At 49.0% G+C, this 20898-nt stretch overlaps 1 protein-coding gene across 1 annotated transcript in view; it reads right to left on the bottom strand.

Annotated features, from left to right (window-relative positions):
- Positions 1-13802, bottom strand: part of LOC132829678 (apolipoprotein A-IV-like) — a 41292-nt gene extending 27490 nt beyond the window's left edge. Inside the window, exon 1 of the mRNA XM_060847026.1 lies at positions 13763-13802. Within this exon, the coding sequence (XP_060703009.1) occupies positions 13763-13802 (40 nt within the window). The remainder of the gene's footprint in view (positions 1-13762) is intronic.
- Between the last annotated feature and the right edge of the window lie 7096 nt (positions 13803-20898).

The raw sequence follows: 20898 nt of genomic DNA, 5'->3' as shown, positions 1-20898 counted from the left end.
TCCCTCAGCACTGACCCTCCGACAGTGTGGCACTCCTTCAGCACTGACCCTCCGACACTGCAGTGCTCACTGAGCACTGATCCTCCTATAGTGCAGCACCCCCTCAGCACTGACCCTCTGACAGTGCGGCGCTCCCTCAGGACTGACCCTCCGACAGTGCAGCGCTCCCTCAGGACTGACCCTCCGACAGTGCAGCGCTCCCTCAGCACTGACCCTCCGACAGTGCGGCACTCCCTCAGCACTGACCCTCCGACAGTGCAGCACTCCCTCAGTACTAACCCTCCGACAGTGTGGCACTCCCTCAGCACTGACCGTCTGACAGTGCGGCACTCCCACGGCACAGAACCACCTACAGTGTGGCACTCCCTCAGCACAGACCCTCCAATAGTGTGGCACCCCCTCAGCACTAATCCTCCAACAGTGCGGCGCTCCCTCAGCACTGACCCTTCGACAGTGCAGCACTCCCTCAGCACTGACCCTCCAACAATGTGGCACTCCCACAGCACAGACCCACCTACAGTGTGGCACTCCCTCAGCACAGGCCCTCTGATAGTGTGGCACCCCCTCAGCACTAATCCTCCAACAGTGCGGCGCTCCCTCAGCACTGACCCTCCAACAATGTGGCACTCCCACAGCACAGACCCTCCTACAGTGCGGCACTCCCTCAGTACTGAACCTCCGACAGTGCAACACTCCCTTAGCACTGACCTCTGACAGTGCAGCACTCCCTCAGCACTGATCCTCCTACAGTGCAGCGTTCCCTCAGCACTGACCCTCCGGCAATGTGACGCTTTCTCAGCACTGACCCTCCGACAGTGCGGCACTCCCTCAGTGATGATCCTCCAACAGGGCGGCACTCCCTCAGCACTGACCCTCCAACAGCGCAGCACTCCCTCAGCACTGACTCTCCGATACTGGCACTCCCTCAGCACTGACCCTCTGACAGTGTGGCACTCCCTCAGCACTGACCCTCTGACAGTGTGGCACTCCCTCAGCACTGTCCCTCCAACAGTGTGGCACTCCCTCAGCATTGACCCTCCGACAGTACGGTGTTCCCTCAGCACTGACCCTCTGACAATGTGGCACTCCATCAGCACTGACCCTCCAACAGTGTGGCACTCCCTCAGCACTGACCCTCCGACAGTGTGGCAATCCCTCAACACTGACCCTCCGACAGTGCGGCACTCCCTCAGCATTGACCCGCTGACAGTGTGGCACTTCCTCAGCACTGACCCTCTGACAGTGCGGCACTCCCTCAGCACTGACCCTCCGACAGTGTGGCACTCCCTCAGCACTGACCCTCCGACAGTGCGCCACTCCCTTAGCACTGACCCTCCGACAGTGCGGCACTCCCTTAGCACTGACCCTCTGACAGTGCGGCACTCCCTCAGCACTGACCCTCTGACAGTGTGGCACTCCCTCAGCACTGACCCTCTGACAGTGCGGCACTCCCTCAGCACTGACCCTCTGACAGTGCGGCACTCCCTCAGCACTGACCCTCTGACAGTGCGGCACTCCCTCAGCACTGACCCTCTGACAGTGCGGCACTCCCTCAGCACTGACCCTCCGACAGTGCGGCACTCCCTTAGCACTGACCCTCTGACAGTCTGGCACTCCCTCAGCACTGACCCTCTGACAGTGTGGCACTCCCTCAGCACTGACCCTCTGACAGTGTGGCACTCCCTCAGCACTGTCCCTCCAACAGTGTGGCACTCCCTCAGCATTGACCCTCCGACAGTACGGTGTTCCCTCAGCACTGACCCTCTGACAATGTGGCACTCCATCAGCACTGACCCTCCAACAGTGCGGCACTCCCTCAGCACTGACCCTCCGACAGTGTGGCACTCCCTCAGCACTGACCCTCCGACAGTGTGGCAATCCCTCAACACTGACCCTCCGACAGTGCGGCACTCCCTCAGCACTGACCCTCTGACAGTGCGGCACTCCCTCAGCACTGACCCTCCGACAGTGTGGCACTCCCTCAGCACTGACCCTCCGACAGTGCGCCACTCCCTTAGCACTGACCCTCCGACAGTGCGGCACTCCCTTAGCACTGACCCTCTGACAGTGCGGCACTCCCTCAGCACTGACCCTCTGACAGTGTGGCACTCCCTCAGCACTGACCCTCTGACAGTGCGGCACTCCCTCAGCACTGACCCTCTGACAGTGCGGCACTCCCTCAGCACTGACCCTCTGACAGTGCGGCACTCCCTCAGCACTGACCCTCTGACAGTGCGGCACTCCCTCAGCACTGACCCTCCGACAGTGCGGCACTCCCTTAGCACTGACCCTCTGACAGTGTGGCACTCCCTCAGCACTGACCCTCTGACAGTGCGGCACTCCCTCAGCACTGACCTTCTGACAGTGCGCCACTCCCTCAGCACTGACCTTCCGACAGTGCGCCACTCCCTCAGCACTGACCCTCCGACAGTGCGGCACTCCCTTAGCACTGACCCTCCGACAGTGCGGCACTCCCTTAGCACTGACCCTCTGACAGTGTGGCACTCCCTCAGCACTGACCCTCTGACAGTGCGGCACTCCCTCAGCACTGACCTTCCGACAGTGTGGCACTCCCTCAGCACTGCACTGGATGTTAAATGTTGGGGATTTCCTGAAGGACGGAGCTGATCTCATGGCCTTTTGACCGAAGGTGCGGTCTGGTGCTGAGTTCAGGTTGGTTTGAATGGTTGGCCGCGTGTCTGTGAGGCACATTGCATGAGCAGAGCTTGTCCATAGCGAGGAATGGTCAGGGACTGAGGTTACCCTCGCGGCTGTGTCCAGCATCTGCTGGAGGCTGCAGTGACAGTGATGAGGGTTTCGGGGAGGGCTTCCTTGGGAAAGTGGTGGTTATTGTTCCCTTATGATCTGTTATCAGGATTCTCTCTCGTTAAAGGAATCTCTGGATTTCAGGATTCTCTCAATTATAGAACCTCCTCACAAACTTGCAGGATGGCAGTTTCCTGGTGGTTTCTATCAGGAGAGTGATTGTCATTAGATCATGAATCGAGACAGCTTCTAGATTCTCGGTAAATTACTGCGGATGCTGGAATCTGAAGCCAAAAGAGAAAATGCTGGAAAATCTCAGCAGGTCTGGCAGCATCTGTAAGGAGAGAAAGGAGCTGACGTTTCGAGTCTAACTGAGCTCCTTTCTCTCCTTACAGACGCTGCCAGACCTGCTGAGATTTTCCAGCATTTTCTCTTTTGGTAAATTCTGGGACCTGGGTTCAAATCCCACCATGGTAGATGGTAGAATTTGAATTTAATAAAAATCTGGAATTAAGAGGTCATAGGATCATACAGCACAGAAACAGACCCTTCGATCCAACTCGTTCATGTCAGATATCCCAAATTGATCGCATCCTGTTTCCCAATATATGACCCTTCCTATTCATATACCCATCCAGATGCCTTTTAAATGTTGCAATTGTACCAGCCTCCACCTCTGGCAGCTTAATCCATACACGTACCACCCTCTGTGTGAAAAAGTTGCCCCTTTGGTCTCTTTTATATTTTTCCCCTCTCACCTTAAACCTACGCCCTCTAGTTCTGGACTCCCCCACCCCAGGGAAAAGACTTTGTTGATTTACCCTATTCATGCTCCTCATGATTTTATAAGCCTCTATAAGGTCCCCCCTCAGCCTCTGACGCTCCAGGGAAAACAGCCCCAGCCTGTTCAGCCTCTCCCTGTAGCTCAGATCCTCCAACCCTGGCAACATCCTTGTAAATCTTCTTGGAACCCTTTCAAGTTTCACAACATTCTCCCTATCTCAGGGACAGCAGAACTGCACGCAATATTTCAAGGTGGCTGAACCAATGTCATGTTACAACATGACCTCCCAATTCCTGTACTCAATACTCTTACCAATAAAAACAAACATACCGACCACCTGATGAAGGAGCAGCGCTCTGAAAGCTAGTGCTTCCAAATAAACCTGTTGGACTATAACCTGGTGTTGTGTGATTTTTAACTTTGTACTTTCGACTTTCTTCACTATCCTATCTACCTATGAATCCATTTTCAAGGAGCTATGGACCTGCACTCCAAGGTCTCTTTGTTCAGCAACGCTCCCTTATCATTGAGTGTGTAAAATGCAGCACCTCACATTTATTGAAATTAACGCCACCTGCCACTCCTCAGCCCATCGGCCCATCTGATCAAGTCGTGTTGTACTCTGTGATAACCTTCTTCATTGTCCATTTCAGCTCCAATTTTGGAATCATCTGCAGATACACTCACCGTGATTGCAGGAGTGGGGGTTTTGCAGACTGATAGGGTGGTGCCAGAGAGGCGAGTGCAGAGGCACATTGACATCACTGACCTGTGCTGAGAAAGTGAGAAGCTCTCTGCAGTGCAGCCCCAAAGCTGGGAGAGTGAATCACAGCAACAGTCTGGTCTGAGGCAGCTGACAGACAGTGGAGACAAGGCTCAGTCATCGAGAACAAGGCAGGTGAGGGTGAGACCATGCAGTTGATTGGTCAAACAGCAGCCAATTAAAAGCAGTCAGCAGGAGAAGGTCTTCAGTCCTGAGGAAGAGTCCCACGGGACAAGGAACATTCATTCGGTTTCTCTCTCCACAGAAGCTGCCAGACCTGCTGGGATTCTCTGTCGTTATTACTGGAAATGGGTGGTCTCCCAGACTGGAGTGAAGCGGAAAGTGACATTTGGAATAATCAGTGCTCGGAGGCCTGTTAATCAGCCAATCAGATCAATTTACAGGAAATAAAAATATTACATGTACCAAATGTCTGTGTGGGTTTCCTCCGGGTGCTCCGGTTTCCTCCCACAGTCGAAAAATGTGCAGTTTAGGTGAATTGGCCATGCTAAATTGCCCGTAGAGTTAGGTGAAGGGGTAAATGTAGGGGAATGGGTTTGGGTGGGTTGCGCTTTGGCGGGTCGGTGTGCACTTGTTGGGCCGAAGGGCCTGTTTCCACACTGTAAGTTATCTATTCTAATAAGTGGAAAGTTGACGTGGTCAGAGTGAAGGCAGCTGAGGCCTGTAGGGTGGAGCCAGGGGTCAGTTAGCAACTGAGTGCTCCTTGTCTCTTTACAATGTTTGTCGGTTGCATTTCTGAGCTGAAGGTGATTGGCTGCTGAAAGGGTACATCATCATGAAAGGAAAATTTGGCAAACCATTTTACTGTGTTTCCAGACTAAGGCCGTGGAGCAAACAAGAAATATCACTGTGTGACATCGCGTACCTTCATATAACAGGAAATATCACTGTGTGACATTGCGTACCTTCACATAACAGGAAATATCACTGTGTGACATCGCGTACCTTCACATAACAGGAAATATCACTGTGTGACACAGTGTACCTTCATATAACAGGAAATATCACTGCGTGACATTGCGTACCTTCACATAACAGGAAATATCACTGTGTGACATCGCGTACCTTCACATAACAGGAAATATCACTGTGTGACACAGTGTACCCTCACATAACAGGAAATATCACTGCGTGACATAGCCCTCTCTTCTGTAACAGCAGAACAAGGAATAGACACACCTTGACAGAGGGACACATGTGCACACTAATACAGACACACACACACAAGAAGGAATAACAATAAGGACACACTCACTGAAACACACACGTGCCACCACATGGAGACAGTCATGATTAACCTCTTCTCCATACAAAGTGTATGCACTTTCTCACAGACAGTTCCTGGATAAACATACATAAGCAGACACTAAGTATACTTGGGACATCAATATTTTATTCCCCTGTAAATGTATCCTAGACTGCATAACACTCACATAAGATCTCCCACACATTATTTGATGTTGTTTGAAGCCTCATGTTGAGCTCTGACACAAGTGTGATTGCTAATTAATAAAATACAAAGTGGACTCTTTCTGTCTACTGAGATGGAAAAGCAGAAGCAAAATCAAAGTGCACATCCTGGAACAGAGTGAGCAGTTATAAAGGACAGAGAGAGAGAGAGAAAATAAACGACAGAGATCAATGAATAACCAGAAAACACATATGTACAGAAAGGTTATACCTTTTCATCCAAACACCTTCAATCAGAAAGAATCTCAGTTGATTTTAATGAAGTTTACAGATTGAGCTAACAGCAAGAAAGCAGAAAGCAAAGCCACCCTGACTTCACTCCCTGAATTATGATGGGGACCAGCATTCTCTCTTATTCCCCACAACAGGGGCAGCACGGTGGCACAGTGGTTAGCACTGCTGCCTCACAGTGCCAGGGACCTGGGTTCAATTCCTGCCTCAGGCAACTGTCTGTGTATAGTTTGCACATTCTCCCTGTGTCTGCATGGGTTTCCTCCGGGTGCTCTGGTTTCCTCCCACTGTCCAAGGATGTGCGGGTCAGGTAAATTGGCCATGCTAAATTGCCCATAGTGTTAGGTGCATTAGTCAGGGTGGGTTGCTCTTCGGAGGGTCGGTGTGGACTTGTTGGGCTGAAGGGCCTGTTTCTACACTGTAGGAAATCTAATCTAATGTAAAACAGGGACCTGATTAATTGTGGAAAGCTCACAAAGGAATCAGACGCTGGAGCCTGTCCCCCCCTGGCAACTGTGGATCCCACACGCTCTAATTTCCACATTGCTGACTCTGACTGGAAGAAAATGGATGTAACGCCATTGGGCTGGAAGCAGCGGCCAATCAGGTGCTGCCAGGATCCACTTGGGGGTTTGGGCAAACATTTCAGTGTCCCAGTCGGAATAACAGGGGGTGGGGGTGGGGATGCGTGTGGGGGAGTGTGTTTGTGTGTGTGTGTGTGTGTATGTGTGAGAGAGAATGAGTGAGTGTGCGTTTGTGGGGTGGGTATGTATGTGGGAGGGTGTGTGTGTGTTTGTGTGGAGCGGGGGCGTTGGTAGAGGGGCGGTGTGTGTGGGGGGGGATGGGTGGGAGGGTGTGTGTTTGTAGAGGGTTGTGTGTCTGGTGTGTGAGTGGGAGAGGAGAGTGTGTGTGGAGGGGTTGTGCGTGTGGGGGGGGGTGTATGGAGGGGTGTGTGGGGATGTGTGTGTATGTGGGTGGTGAGTATGTGGAGGTGCTGTGTGTGCGGGTGTGTGTATGGGGTTGTGTTTGTGGAGTGTGTGTGGGGGTGTGTGTGGGGAGAGGTGTGGTGTGTCAGGGGGTATGTTGTGTGGGGGTATGTCTCTGGGGGGGTGTTGTGGGGGTATGTATGTGGGTGTGTGTGTGAGTGGGGGGTATATGTGTGTGTGTGTATGTGAGGGTGTGTGTGTGTGTGTGTGTGTGTGTGTGTGTGTGTGTGTGTGTGTGTGTGATGTGTGTGATGTGTGTTGGATCCCAGGCTGCTATCTAAGTGTGGTTCTCTGAGTGAGCAGGGTGTGTGGATGAAGATTTACTTTCCCGTTTTTTTCAGCCAATTACACAGTGACATTCGGAGGCTTCTGTTCCTGTGATCGTGAGATGAGGCAACTGGTAACAGTGAGGATTCCATCTAATCAGAATACAGGCTCAGAAGCCAGCTCTGCTGGGACCTTACCCAGACACAGCAGTATGCCTTATAGAGGGTCAACCGACACCAACACACTGCACTTCCTTGTTCTGACAGGCTCTGAAAATGGAAGGTCCACTTTGATCTCGGCTCTCTCCTGGGGCCATGTGATATGGAGACAGATCCAATTTTAAAAAAGCAAACTGATCTGTCCCTGAACTCCCAGTTTATCTCAAGATTCAGTAAAAATATAACAGAGAGTAAATACTGAGTCCAACGCAAACACAAATCTCTGTGAACCCTGCAGCAACTTGTCCTCAAACTGATAATGCTGATGTCAGTTTATCATCAGTTTAATGTCCAAGGATACACTCAACTGATTGAGTGATTCATTTAAAGGGAAAACACGTCAAGTATCTGGTACCAATCACCAATGCATCATTGATGTCCCAATCTCCATAATCATAGAGATGCACAGCATGGAAACAGACCCTTTGTTTCCAATCCGTCCATGCCAACCAGATATACCAACCTAATCTAGTCCCACCTGCCAGCACCCGGCCCATATCCCTCCAAACCCTTCCTATTCATATACCCATCCAAATGCCTCTTAAATGTTGTAATTGTACCAGCCTCCACCACATCCTCTGGCAACTCATTCCAAACACGTACGACCCTCTGTGTGAAAATGTTGCCCCTTAGGTCCCTTTAAAATCTTTCCCCTCTCACCTTAAACCTATGCCCTGTAATTCTGGACTCCCCCACCCCAGAGAAAAGACCTTGTCTATTCACCCAATCCAAGCCCCTCATGATTTTATAAACCTCTTCGAAGTCACTCCTCACCCTCCAATGCTCCAGGGAAAACAGCCCCAGCCTGTTCAGCCTCTCCCTGTAGCTCAAACCCTCCAACCTTGGCAACATCCTTGTAAATCTTTTCTGAACCCTTTCAAGTTTCACAACATCCTTCCGATAGGAGGGAGACCAGTATTGCACACAATATTCCAACAGTGGCCTAACCAATGTCCTGTACAGCCGCAACATGACCTCCCAACTCCTGTACTCAATACTCTGACCAATAAAAGAAAGCATACCAAACACCTTCTTCACTATCCTATCTACCTGTGACTCCACTTTCAAGGAGCTATGAACCTGCACTCTAAGGTCTCTTTGTTCAGCAACTCTCCCCAGGAAGGCTTTCGATAAGGTTCCCCATGGGAGACTGGTTAGCAAGGTTAGATCTCACAGAATATAGGAAGAACCAGCCATTTGGATACAGAACTGGCTCAAAGGTAGAAGACAGAGGGTGGTGGTGGAGGGTTGTTTTTCAGACTGGAGGCCTGTGACCAGTGGAGTGTCACAAGGATCGGTGCTGGGTCCACTACTTTTTGTCATTTATATAAATGATTTGGATGCGAGCGTAAGAGATTAGATTAGATTAGACTTACAGTGTGGAAACAGGCCCTTCGGCCCAACAAGTCCACACCGACCCGCCGAAGCGCAACCCACCCATACCCCTACATTTACCCCGTTACCTAACCCTACGGGCAATTTAGCATGGGCAATTCACCTGACCCGCACATCTTTGGACTGTGGGAGGAAACCGGAGCACCCGAAGGAAACCCACGCAGACACGGGGAGAATGTGCAAACTCCACACAGTTTGTCGCCTGAGTCAGGAATTGAACCCGGGTCTCAGGTGCTGTGAGGCAGCAGTGCTAACCACTGTGCCACCGTGCCGCCCAGAGGTACAGTTAGTAAGTTTGCAGATGACACCAAAATTGGAGATGCAGTGGACAGTGAAGGGGGTTACCTCAGATTACAACAGGATCTAAACCAGATGGGCAATGGGCTGAGAAGTGGCAGATGGAGTTTAATTCAGATAAATGCGAGGTGCTGCATTTTGGGAAAGCAAATCTTAGCAGGACTTATACACTTAATGGTGAGGTCCTAGGGAGTGTTGCTGAACAAAGAGACCTTGGAGTGCAGGTTCATAGCTCCTTGAAAGTGGAGTCGCAGGTAGATAGGATAGTGAAGAAGGCTTTTGGTATGCTTTCCTTTATTGGTCAGAGTATTGAGTACAGGAGTTGGGAGGTCATGTTGCAGCTGTACAGGACATTGGTTAGGCCACTGTTGGAATATTGAGTGCAATTCTGATCTCCTTCCTATCGGAAAGATGTTGTGAAACTTGAAAGGGTTCAGAAAAGATTTACAAGGATGTTGCCAGGGTTGGAGGATCTGAGCTACAGGGAGAGGCTGAACAGGCTGGGGCTGTTTTCCCTGGAGCGTCAGAGGCTGAGGGGTGACCTTATAGAGGTTTACAAAATTATGAGGGGCATGGATAGGATAAATAGGCAAAGTCTTTTCCCTGGGGTCGGGGAGTCCAGGACTAGAGGGCATAGGTTTAGGGTGAGAGGGGGAAAGATATAAAAGAGACGGAAGGGGCAACTTTTTCTCACAGAGGGTGTTATGTGTATGGAATGAGCTTCCAGAGGAAGTGGTGGAGGCTGGTACAATGACAACATTTAAGAGGCATCTGGATGGGGATATGAATAGGAAGGGTTTGGAGGGATATGGGCTGGATGCTGGCAGGTGGGACTAGATTGGGTTGGGATATCTGGTCAGCATGAACAGGTTGGACCAAAGGGTCTGTTCCCATGCTGTACATCTCTTTGAGTGCATGACTTTACCATTAGTGTACAAATCCTGCTCTGATTTGCCTTTCCAAAATGCATCCATACAAGCGTCATTTCCTTGTACCAATCTCCTGCGTTTACCCATTCCTTTGCGCACCATTACCATCCAAATAACCAACCAGCTCCCTCCTGAATGTCTCAGTGGAACCTGCCTCCCCCATATTTCCAGGCAGTGCATTCCAGACCCTGATCACTCTCTGGGTGAAAAGGCAAGCTTTTCCTCACTTCACCTTTGCTTCTTTTGCAAATGCCTTTAAATCTATGTCCCTCTTGTTCTCGATCCTTTAATGAGCAAGAACAGTTTCTCTCTCTATCTACCCTGCCCAACCCCCTTATCATTTTGAATATTCTAATATTGAAAGACTAACCCTATCTGTTGATAAACCTGGTGTAATCCTTGACCCTGTCACCAGTATCTGATTGCAGATCCTCTCGATCACTAAGGAGCTTATTTTCACCCCCTGTAACATCACACAATCTGCCCCATCACAGCTGATCAACCGCTGAGGCACTCACCTATGCCACTGTTAGTCCCAGGCTTGACTGTTCTCACTCTGTTCCTGCACCTCCCTCAAATAATGTGAGTTCCATCCAAACCTCTCTGACACCTCCCTACTCGCACAAAGTCTTGTTCACCTATCGGATCGGCACTCCCTCACTGACACCCAAACCCAAATTTAAAATTTCACATCCTTGTGTTTAAATCCCACCCTGGCCTCACCCCTCACTGTCGCTATAATCTTGGTTAGCTACACACCCCCTCACGATCTCTGTATGCTCTATGTCTAACCTCTCGGGGAAGCCCAGTTTTAATTGCTCTGCCGTTGGTGGCCACATCTTTAATTGTCCAGCTGTCTGGAATTTCCTTTCAAAGCCTCTGTGCCTCATGAGCTCAGTATTCCATTTAAAACAATCTTGAACCTCTCCTCTTTGCTTGAGCTGCTGGATATCCTGATGTCATTCTTATCATTGAGTCAGTGTTGTCTGAGAGTGCCCCTGTGCAGACCCTTCATTGGGATAACTGTGTTAATCTGGTGAAGCCACCAAACACACTACATAAGCAGCAAGTGATAGACAGAGCTCAGCGATCCCAAAACCAAAACATCAGATCTAAGCTCCGCAGTCCAGCCACATCCAGTCGTGAATGGTGGTGGATAATTAAACAACTCACTGGAGGAGGAAGCTCCACAAATATCCCCATCCTCAATGATGGGGGAGCCCAGCACATCAGGGCAAAAGATAAGGCTGAAACTTTCACAGCAATCTTCAGCCAGAAATACCAAGTGGATGACCGACCTTGGCCTCCTCCCGCGGCCCCCAGCATCACAGATACCAGGCTTCAACCAGTTTAATTCACACCACGTGACATTAAGAAACAGCTGGAGACACTGAATGCTGCAAAGGCTATGGGCCCTGACAACATTCTGGCAATAGTACTGAAGACTTGTGCTCTAGAACCTGTTGCGCCCCTAGCCAAACTGTTCCAGCCCAGTTACAACACTGATACCTACCCGACAATGTGGAACATTACCCAGGTATGTCCTGGACATAAAAAGCAGGACAAATCCAAATGAGCCAATTACCGCCCCATCAGTCTACTCTCGAGCATCAGTAAAGTGATGGAAGGTGTCATCAACAGAGCTATCAAGCAGCACCTGCTCAGTAATAACCTGCTCAGTGATGCCCAGTTTGGATTCCCCCAGGGCCACTCAGCTCCTGACCTCATTATAGCCTTGGTTCAAACATGGACAAAAGAGGTGGATTCCAGCGGGGAGGGAGAGAGACAGCCCGTAACATCAATGCTGCACTTGACCCAGTGGGGCACCTTTTAAAGAAGTGATCTCTACCACTATTTTTTTGTAACAAGGTTAAATACGGACAACACACTGTGGGCCAGATAGCAACTCAGGAAGTTGGGAATTTGGCAATGGGTCTGTTGGTTTAAACACAAGATTGTAAATAATTCATTGATGTTTACACTTTGTATACTGTTGCCTGCCCTCGATTCAGAAGGGGATTATAGGTTTATTAGAAGACCAGTATCAAATGATGAAAGCATGAAGAGCTCCAATTAGTCCAGTGTCTTAGAGCACGGTTATGGAGGGATCAGTCAGGGACCCTTCAAAAAGATGTTCAACCAATGCCCTGTCTACTGTCTCACATCAAAATAAACAATCCCATGGCTAACATTTTGAACCAGGCCAACGTAGCTCTCCCCAGTGTCCTGCTCAATACTTTCGTCTCTCAAACCAGACAGCTTGTTGATTGCCACAAGATTGTTACTGTTTTTATTGGGGGGTTTGGAGGGTGCACACTGGCTGTTGGCTCTCCCAGTGTGTACATGTCACTGCCTGGAGAGGGCCGCCTGCTGGGGAAGGAGCTGTAGGAAGACTTGTTTCAGTTTCCCAGATTCTTGGTTCTGATCAGCTGGGAAGTGGCCTTTCAGAGGGTTGGGTTTGAGATCAGGGGTGGGGATTGGCTCTGAGCTGTCCCACAGCTCGATCCTCCAGATACAAGGTTCTGGAGAAAGGCAACTGTCTATCAGCCTCTGGAGCCATGCAGACGTGAAATCTCTTAACATCCTGGGCCATTTCCACCGTTAATTAAGGTGCTCAGGACTTGGTTTGAGGCAGAACCTCACACACATTAACCTTACTTCAACCACGGCTTTAGAAACAGCATTTTTTTTCTCCGTCTCTGTCCCTCCCTCCCACCCCGCCCCCACCATCCCCCCCCCCCCGTCCATCTCTGTCTCTCTTCCTCTGTGTCTCTTTCCCCCTGTCTCTGTCCCCTCCCCCCAGCAAACACCACCGCTCTCCTCGGAGACACTCTGCCCTGAACTTCCCTCCTTCGCTTTCATTGTTTCCCCATAAAAAGGAGGAATAATGTGACATTTCTCTATCCCCTCTCCCATCCACTCCACGACTGAAGAATGCAGAGACATAGCTGAGAGTTTTGAGAGTGAGCAGCAAGGAGGGGTCAAGGATTTGATCATCTGGGGAGTTAGTCTCCAGCAAGGGGCAGGAGACACTTAGCCCTCACCCCTCACCCCCATCTCTCCTGGTCACCCCGAACTGACCGACTTCACCTTGATGACAGAGTCACAAGATTCTCTGGTGACAAGTGTTAGATCTGAGAGTGTCCAAAGGACCAACCCATCACAAACACCCCCTCCCCGCCATAACCAGCCCATCACTGGACTGCACCCGCCTCCTCCCCAGGCTGACAACTATCCCGTACGGCACACACTCCTGCTGGGAAGCTGCAAAATGACAATACCTGGACGTAAAAAATGAGGTCTGCAGATGCTGGAGATCACAGCTGAAAATGTGTTGCTGGTCAAAGCACAGCAGGCCAGGCAGCATCTCAGGAATAGGAAATTCGCGTTTCGAGCATGAGCCCTTCCTGATGAAGGGCTTATGCTCGAAACGCGAATTTCCTATTCCTGAGATGCTGCCTGGCCTGCTGTGCTTTGACCAGCAACACATTTTCAGCGACAATACCTGGACCACAAGAACAGGCCGAAAACACAATTTTGTGAATCTCTAAACTTTTATTTCCAATTTATCCATCCACGCACAGTTATTACGTTGATATAGCACCTGAATCTGTTTTCATTAACAGGTGAGTTACTCAGGCCTTTCCGGTAATCCTGCCATCGCTCCATCGCCATCGAAACCCAACCCACCAAAATCATATCTGAATTTTTAAAAAATTCTAACGGAAACCCCAGCATTCACAGCTTTTTCACGGGAGGTCTGTGTATCAGGGATTCCTGATACCGCTCCTTTGCTCTCATTTTAATCCTGGAGTCCTCATCCGAGGAAATCAGCTCCCAATCTTGAGTTTACTTGTTTCAAAACAGAAATTAGTTCATGGAGGTTACACTAAACTCGGTACCAGGTGCCCAAACATACCATGAAATATTGACTAGAATGTGTGATCTATCATCTGGAAACCTGGGCCACATGTTCACCTGGAGTCAAGGCAATGCAACTTGTGCACGTCAGCAGAAAAGACGACAAGCTTTCAAAATCCTTGGCCATCAGTTTCTGCTGTTGACAACCTTTGACACAACAAACTCCCTAACTATTAGTCAACAGGAATTGATTATATTAACCTGAATGGTCTTATCAGGTGCTATATAAGATCAACTCACTTCACAACAGATCAGAGACATTCACACATTTCCAGGTAAGAGCTCAGTGTTACAACAACCATTGTGCCTGAAGAGCTAATGGAGAATGAGTCTGTTTATTGTCGAGAGGAAGGAGGTGGGGCTGTGGCTGTGCAATTCCTCAAAGGTTTTAATTAACAACAAAGGATAGTAGCACAAAGATTGTTCAGGATGGGCTTTACGAACTGGGGACTCAAATACACTTGGAAATTCTGAAGAAGGAATGGTGTAAGAGAGAAGAGAAAACAGAAAAAACTCCAAGTGATTTACTGATTCTGGTTACGGAGCAGCTTTTAAAACAAATGAAAAAGTGATAGGATCAAGGCAGATACACAACTGAAGCTGCCAAACTGTTCGGGTGGGGTTTTGGAGTCCACCTTCAGAGACTAATCACAGTAATTATACAGGAAGGGTGTGTAGGAGGGAGTGGGGGGGGACAGGGGGCAGTAATTATAAAGGAAGGGTATGTAGGAGGGAGTGGGGGGGGGACAGGGGGCAGTAATTATACAGGAAGGGTGTGTAGGAGGGAGTGGGGGGGGACAGGGGGCAGTAATTATACAGGAAGGGTGTGTAGGAGGGAGTGGGGGGGGACAGGGGACAGTAATTATACAGGAAGGGTGTGCAGGAGGGAGTGGGGGGGACAGGGGACAGTAATTATGAAGGAAGGGTGTGTAGGAGGGAGTGGGGGGGGGACAGGGGACAGTAATTATGAAGGAAGGGTGTGTAGGAGGGGGTGGGGGGGGGACAGGGGGCAGTAATTATACAGGAAGGGTGTGCAGGAGGGAGTGGGGGGGGGACAGGGGACAGTAATTATGAAGGAAGGGTGTGTAGGAGGGGGTGGGGGGGGACAGGGGGCAGTAATTATAAAGGAAGGGTGTGTAGGAGGGAGTGGGGGGGGGACAGGGGGCAGTAATTATACAGGAAGGGTGTGTAGGAGGGGGTGGGGGGGACAGGGGGCAGTAATTATAAAGGAAGGGTGTGTAGGAGGGGGTGGGGGGGACAGGGGGCAGTAATTATAAAGGAAGGGTATGTAGGAGGGGGTGGGGGGGACAGGGGGCAGTAATTATACAGGAAGGGTATGTAGGAGGGAGTGGGGGGGGACAGGGGGCAGTAATTATACAGGAAGGGTATGTAGGAGGGAGTGGGGGGGGACAGGGGGCAGTAATTATACAGGAAGGGTGTGTAGGAGGGAGTGGGGGGGGACGGGGGCAGTAATTATGAAGGAAGGGTGTGTAGGAGGGAGTGGGGGGGGACAGGGGGCAGTAATTATACAGGAAGGGTGTGCAGGAGGGAGTGGGGGGGGACAGGGGACAGTAATTATGAAGGAAGGGTGTGCAGGAGGGAGTGGGGGGGGGACAGGGGACAGTAATTATACAGGAAGGGTGTGCAGGAGGGAGTGGGGGGGGACAGGGGACAGTAATTATGAAGGAAGGGTGTGCAGGAGGGAGTGGGGGGGGGACAGGGGACAGTAATTATGAAGGAAGGGTGTGTAGGAGGGGGTGGGGGGGGACAGGGGGCAGTAATTATAAAGGAAGGGTGTGTAGGAGGGGGTGGGGGGGACAGGGGGCAGTAATTATACAGGAAGGGTGTGTAGGAGGGGGTGGGGGGGACAGGGGGCAGTAATTATAAAGGAAGGGTATGTAGGAGGGGGTGGGGGGGGACAGGGGGCAGTAATTATACAGGAAGGGTGTGTCGGAGGGAGTGGGGGGGACAGGGGGCAGTAATTATAAAGGAAGGGTGTGTAGGAGGGGGTGGGGGGGGACAGGGGGCAGTAATTATAAAGGAAGGGTATGTAGGAGGGAGTGGGGGGGGGACAGGGGGCAGTAATTATGAAGGAAGGGTATGTAGGAGAGAATGGGGGGGGACAGGGGGCAGTAATTATACAGGAAGGGTGTGTAGGAGGGAGTGGGGGGGGACAGGGGGCAGTAATTATAAAGGAAGGGTGTGTAGGAGGGAGTGGGGGTGACGGGGGCAGTAATTATAAAGGAAGGGTATGTAGGAGGGAGTGAGGGGGGGGACAGGGGACAGTAATTATAAAGGAAGGGTATGTAGGAGGGAGTGAGGGGGGGGACAGGGGGCAGTAATTATAAAGGAAGGGTATGTAGGAGGGAGTGAGGGGGACGGGGGGCAGTAATTATACAGGAAGGGTGTGTAGGAGGGGGTGAGGAGCGGGAGGGACAGGAGACGTAGACAGATTGAGAAGGGGTAGCTGGATGGGTGGGAAATGTTGAGATGAAGCAAACCGAGAAGGGGAAAGGGATAGGGGTCTAATTACAGAGACTGACTGTACATGCCATGTCCCACCCTTCTCCAGGAGAGTATTGTCTCTCTCAATTTACTGATTCCTGTCTGTTTAATTTACTTTCCTCAAGCACCATTGTCTCTGCCTCTACCAACCTCCCTGAACATGAAGTAAATTCTGGATTACTGGCATTCACCGTGTAAATATATTCATCCTCACAGCCCTCCTGCCTCCCTCATCTCCACTACTCTTTCCCAATCCTTTAATCTGTGCCCTCTACCCTGGTACCATGTGTCAATAAGGCACAGCTTCTATTTTATCTAAACCTGTCATAACCTTATCCTTGTTCACCAAGTGTCCCTCCAGTAACACTGTCCCAGAGACAACACCAGCTTCTCTAATTGAAACTTGTTGCTAAAAGATGTAAATCTGATCAAAACAGGCAACAGACCACTTGACACCAGCTCTGGCCAAAGTGGACAGATCATCCTTGATCTAACTGTTTAAATTGGATCATGTGTGATTGTCCCAGTGCAGAGTGTTGTTTGACCCTCATGATTGAGGTGTATATCTCGATCAATGAACATGGAGAGCCCTGCCACCAACACAATTAATATTTCTGAAAAGCAACAGGAGCTTGGGTGTTGTCACTGCTGTGTGATTCAGTAAATACTGTGACACAACTTCTCATGGCCTGTGCTTTTGAGCACCACTTGCTGAGGTGCTTGTATTGCAGGACATTGATGGTGGTGAAATGCTGGCACTCCCACCTGGCTCAGTTTGAACTTTCAGCATGTAATTTCCTGCCTTTTCGGATTTTATGATATTATTAGCTGTGAAGGCTTTGGTTCATATTACCATGGTGGCTAACTCAATCAGTCTGTCCGAGATTTCCTCACTGGAAAAGCCACAGTCACATCTGTCCCTTGGGGCAACTTCTAACAAGATTGTCAATTGCCTCTTCCCCATATATAACAAGTTGGAGCTTGTTCAGTCTTACCTTCAGCTAGTCTCGGCTCAGGCTTGGAGGGCCGAAGGGCCTGTTCCTGGGCTGTAAATTCTCTGTCTCTCCTGTTCACTTTCTCTCAGCTGTTTCTTTATTTGCCTTGGCCCCTTTCAAGATGCTTCGTGAACTACGTCCTGGAAGTTTAAAATTTACAGGCTTCAACCTTTTTGAAATAGGAGTAATGATGTCCCATTGATGTTTGTTTGTTTATTTTGGCACTGATAGAAAAATCGGAAGGGAGTCTGGAGAGAGAAAAACCTTCTTAGTTTATAAAATGGCCTTCCAAGGGGGTTGGTTTCGCTGTAGTTCTGCTACAGATCTTTCTAACTGTGCTTCTAGAACCATTCAGATGCCTATTTTTAAAAGAAGCAGAATGTTTTTAAAGAGAGACAGGAAGGGAGACAGTATTCACCATCTCAGTGACTGACCATAACCCTCAGATATGCTGCCATTTACAATTTACTTTGGAAGTAAGGCACTGTTATATATTTCTTGTAACATGAAAGAACTTACATTTTAACCAGAAAGAACTCAGCACACTGATCCTGCAAAAAGGATCCCACCCCATCCCTTCAATTCCATGGCCAATCCACCCTGACCTGCACATCTTTGGACTGTGGGAGGAAACCGGAGCACCCAGAAGCAACCCACACAGTCATGGGGAGAATGTGCAAACTCCACACAGACAGCAGAGGCTGGAATTGAACCCGGGTCAGTGGTGCTAATCACTGAGCCACCGTGCCACCCCAATGAAAATCTCCCTGTCTTCTGACAGGTCCTGTCTACAGATCTGTATGAGTAAATGTACTCTCAGAAGCTGATGATGTTAATTGTCTGAATTCTTTATTATGCAGAGCTGCTGTTCAATTCATCTTCAATTACTTTGACAAATATCTGTTATTGAGATGTTGGAATTGTTTCTTTCCAGACGGCCACCTCCTACAACCATGATATCCAACAGGATATCTTTGCCTGTCATGGCAAAGTTTGTGTTATCCCTCATAACATAAACTAGGCAAGGATAATGTGATATAATTGCAGCTGTCTATAATAAAGAACAATTACATTTATAGACACAAGTGTCTGGGCTGGTTTAGGCTGTTCAGTTAATGCTTCTAGTCAGAGTCATTGAGTCATAGATCTGTATAGCACAAAAACAGACCCTTTGGTCCAGCCTGTCCATACCGATCAGATATCCCAACCCAATCTAGTCCCATCTGCCAGCACCCAGCCCATTTCCCACCAAATGCTTCCTATTCATATACCCTTCCAAATACCTTTGTACCAGCTTCCACCATTTCCTCTGGCAGCTCATTCCATACACGTACCACCCTCTGCATGAAAAAATTGCCCCTTACGTCCCTTTTATATCTTTCCTCTCTCACCCTAAACCTATGCCCTCTAGTTCTGGACTCCCCCACCCCAGGGAAAAGACCTTTGTCTACTGATCCTATCCATGCCCCTCATGATTTTATCAACCTCTATGAGGTCACCCCTCAGCCTCCGACGCTCCAGGGAAAACAGCCCCAGCCTATTCAACCTCTCCCTGTAGCTCAAATCCTCCAAACCGGCAACATCCTTGTAAATCTTTTCTGTAAATTTCACAACATTTTTCCAATAGGAAGGAGACCAGAATTGCACGCAATATTCCAACAGTGGCCTAACCAATGTCCTGTACAGCTGCAACATGACCTCCCAACTACCGTACTCAATACTCTGACCAATAAAGGTCAGGTCATGTTTCGAGTGATCTCAGTCTGAAATTGTTATACCATTGAGTCCCATGCTGTGGTACCATGTCACTAAAAGGAACATTGACTGGAAGACATAACATTATTCTGTGTCAAACAGTTTAATTCACTTACAACTGAAGTTGGCCAAACTGAATGTTTGACCTTTTGGCTCCACGCTTGACTGATTGGCCTATTTTAGGAAACACAAGAGAAATATTACTTAACCAATCAATTTCCCCTTCATTACAAACATCACACTGCTTTCTTCTGGAATGTGTTCAATCCCACTCAACTCGTACTGGCTTCACCCTGTGTCACTACAGGGAGACATCTCTCTGCTGCCACTTTTTATGCTTCTCACCAGTGTCAGCAAGTGCTTGGTATGAGGAGGAGACGGAGAGGTGAGAGAGAGTGAAGGGGAGAGGGGGGAGAGTAAGGGGGTGAGGATGAGAGATGGGATAAAGAGACAGATGAGACAAAGTGGTGAAGGGAGAGAGTTAAGAGGAGAGACAGATCATGTTGTGGTCGAGAGTGTTGGGATTAGAAGCAACACAATGAGCTACCCATTTCAGAGATAGCTGCATTCATGAGTGAGGCACAATTGGAGGGAAAGCTGCTTTGTGCTGGTGATTAGGAGAAAACAGGAGATAATCTTTGATATGTTTCAGATGTTCTGAGCATATTCTTTGCATTCTGAGCACTGCACAGTAACATAATGCCATTCCTCTTTATCAATCATCAATCCTCTCACTTAAGACAGCAAAGACAGAAAAGACAAGTCAAAATGAAGATTCAAATGGTCGTGTTGTCTGTTGTAGTCGTCTTCGGTGCAATCCTAATTGGTAAGTGAGCAACACTTTGTATTTAAATGTAAATATCAATCAGTTTCTTTTCTTGGGGAGATTGTTTTGTTCCAAGCAATAGTGGGGACAGCACTGGGTTAGATACAGTGTAAAGGTCTACTGTTTTAAAATGAAAGATCCCTCAACACTGACCCCATCAAACGGCCCCTGGACAGGGATAGCATGGGATTAGATACTGAGTAAAGCTCTCTCTATACTGTCCGGATCAAACACTCCTACACAAGGGACATTTAATGTTATATTGACCTTCTTTTGAACTTTCCTGGGTTCTTATAAACCCTGGTGGTCAATCCAATAGATTGAGGGTCTCGCAGAAATTAGTTCCCCAAAAACCATCAAAGGAGAAACCTACACATGACCCCGGGCTGACATTTTCAATGATTAATAATTGAATGAGGTTCCTGACTTAGGTTAAAGTTGAGTCATTTTTGAAAAACAGCACATTTTGTCAAACCTTGTACTCATCAGGACAAATCACAAGAAATACCAAAGTAAAGGGAAAACAACCTGTTCCCAATCAGGGGATGAGCCATACTCAGCCAGTCTGCGCTTGCAAAACCCACAACAGTATTCAATCTGAGATGTGATTCTGTAATTGGTCAACATTTGCTGGATAATCCTGAATGTTTTCCTTCAGGTTCTGTACAAATAATTAGTTCAGACAAATTATCCAGTACATTAGAACCAGATTCTTGTGTTTTTTTAATCCTTCTATTTGCTGTGAAATCCTTTGCCAAATATTCTGTCC

Source organism: Hemiscyllium ocellatum, chromosome 29 (assembly GCF_020745735.1).
Source record: "Hemiscyllium ocellatum isolate sHemOce1 chromosome 29, sHemOce1.pat.X.cur, whole genome shotgun sequence".
NCBI lineage: Eukaryota > Metazoa > Chordata > Chondrichthyes > Orectolobiformes > Hemiscylliidae > Hemiscyllium > Hemiscyllium ocellatum.
This window is presented reverse-complemented; position numbering and strand designations above follow the sequence as displayed.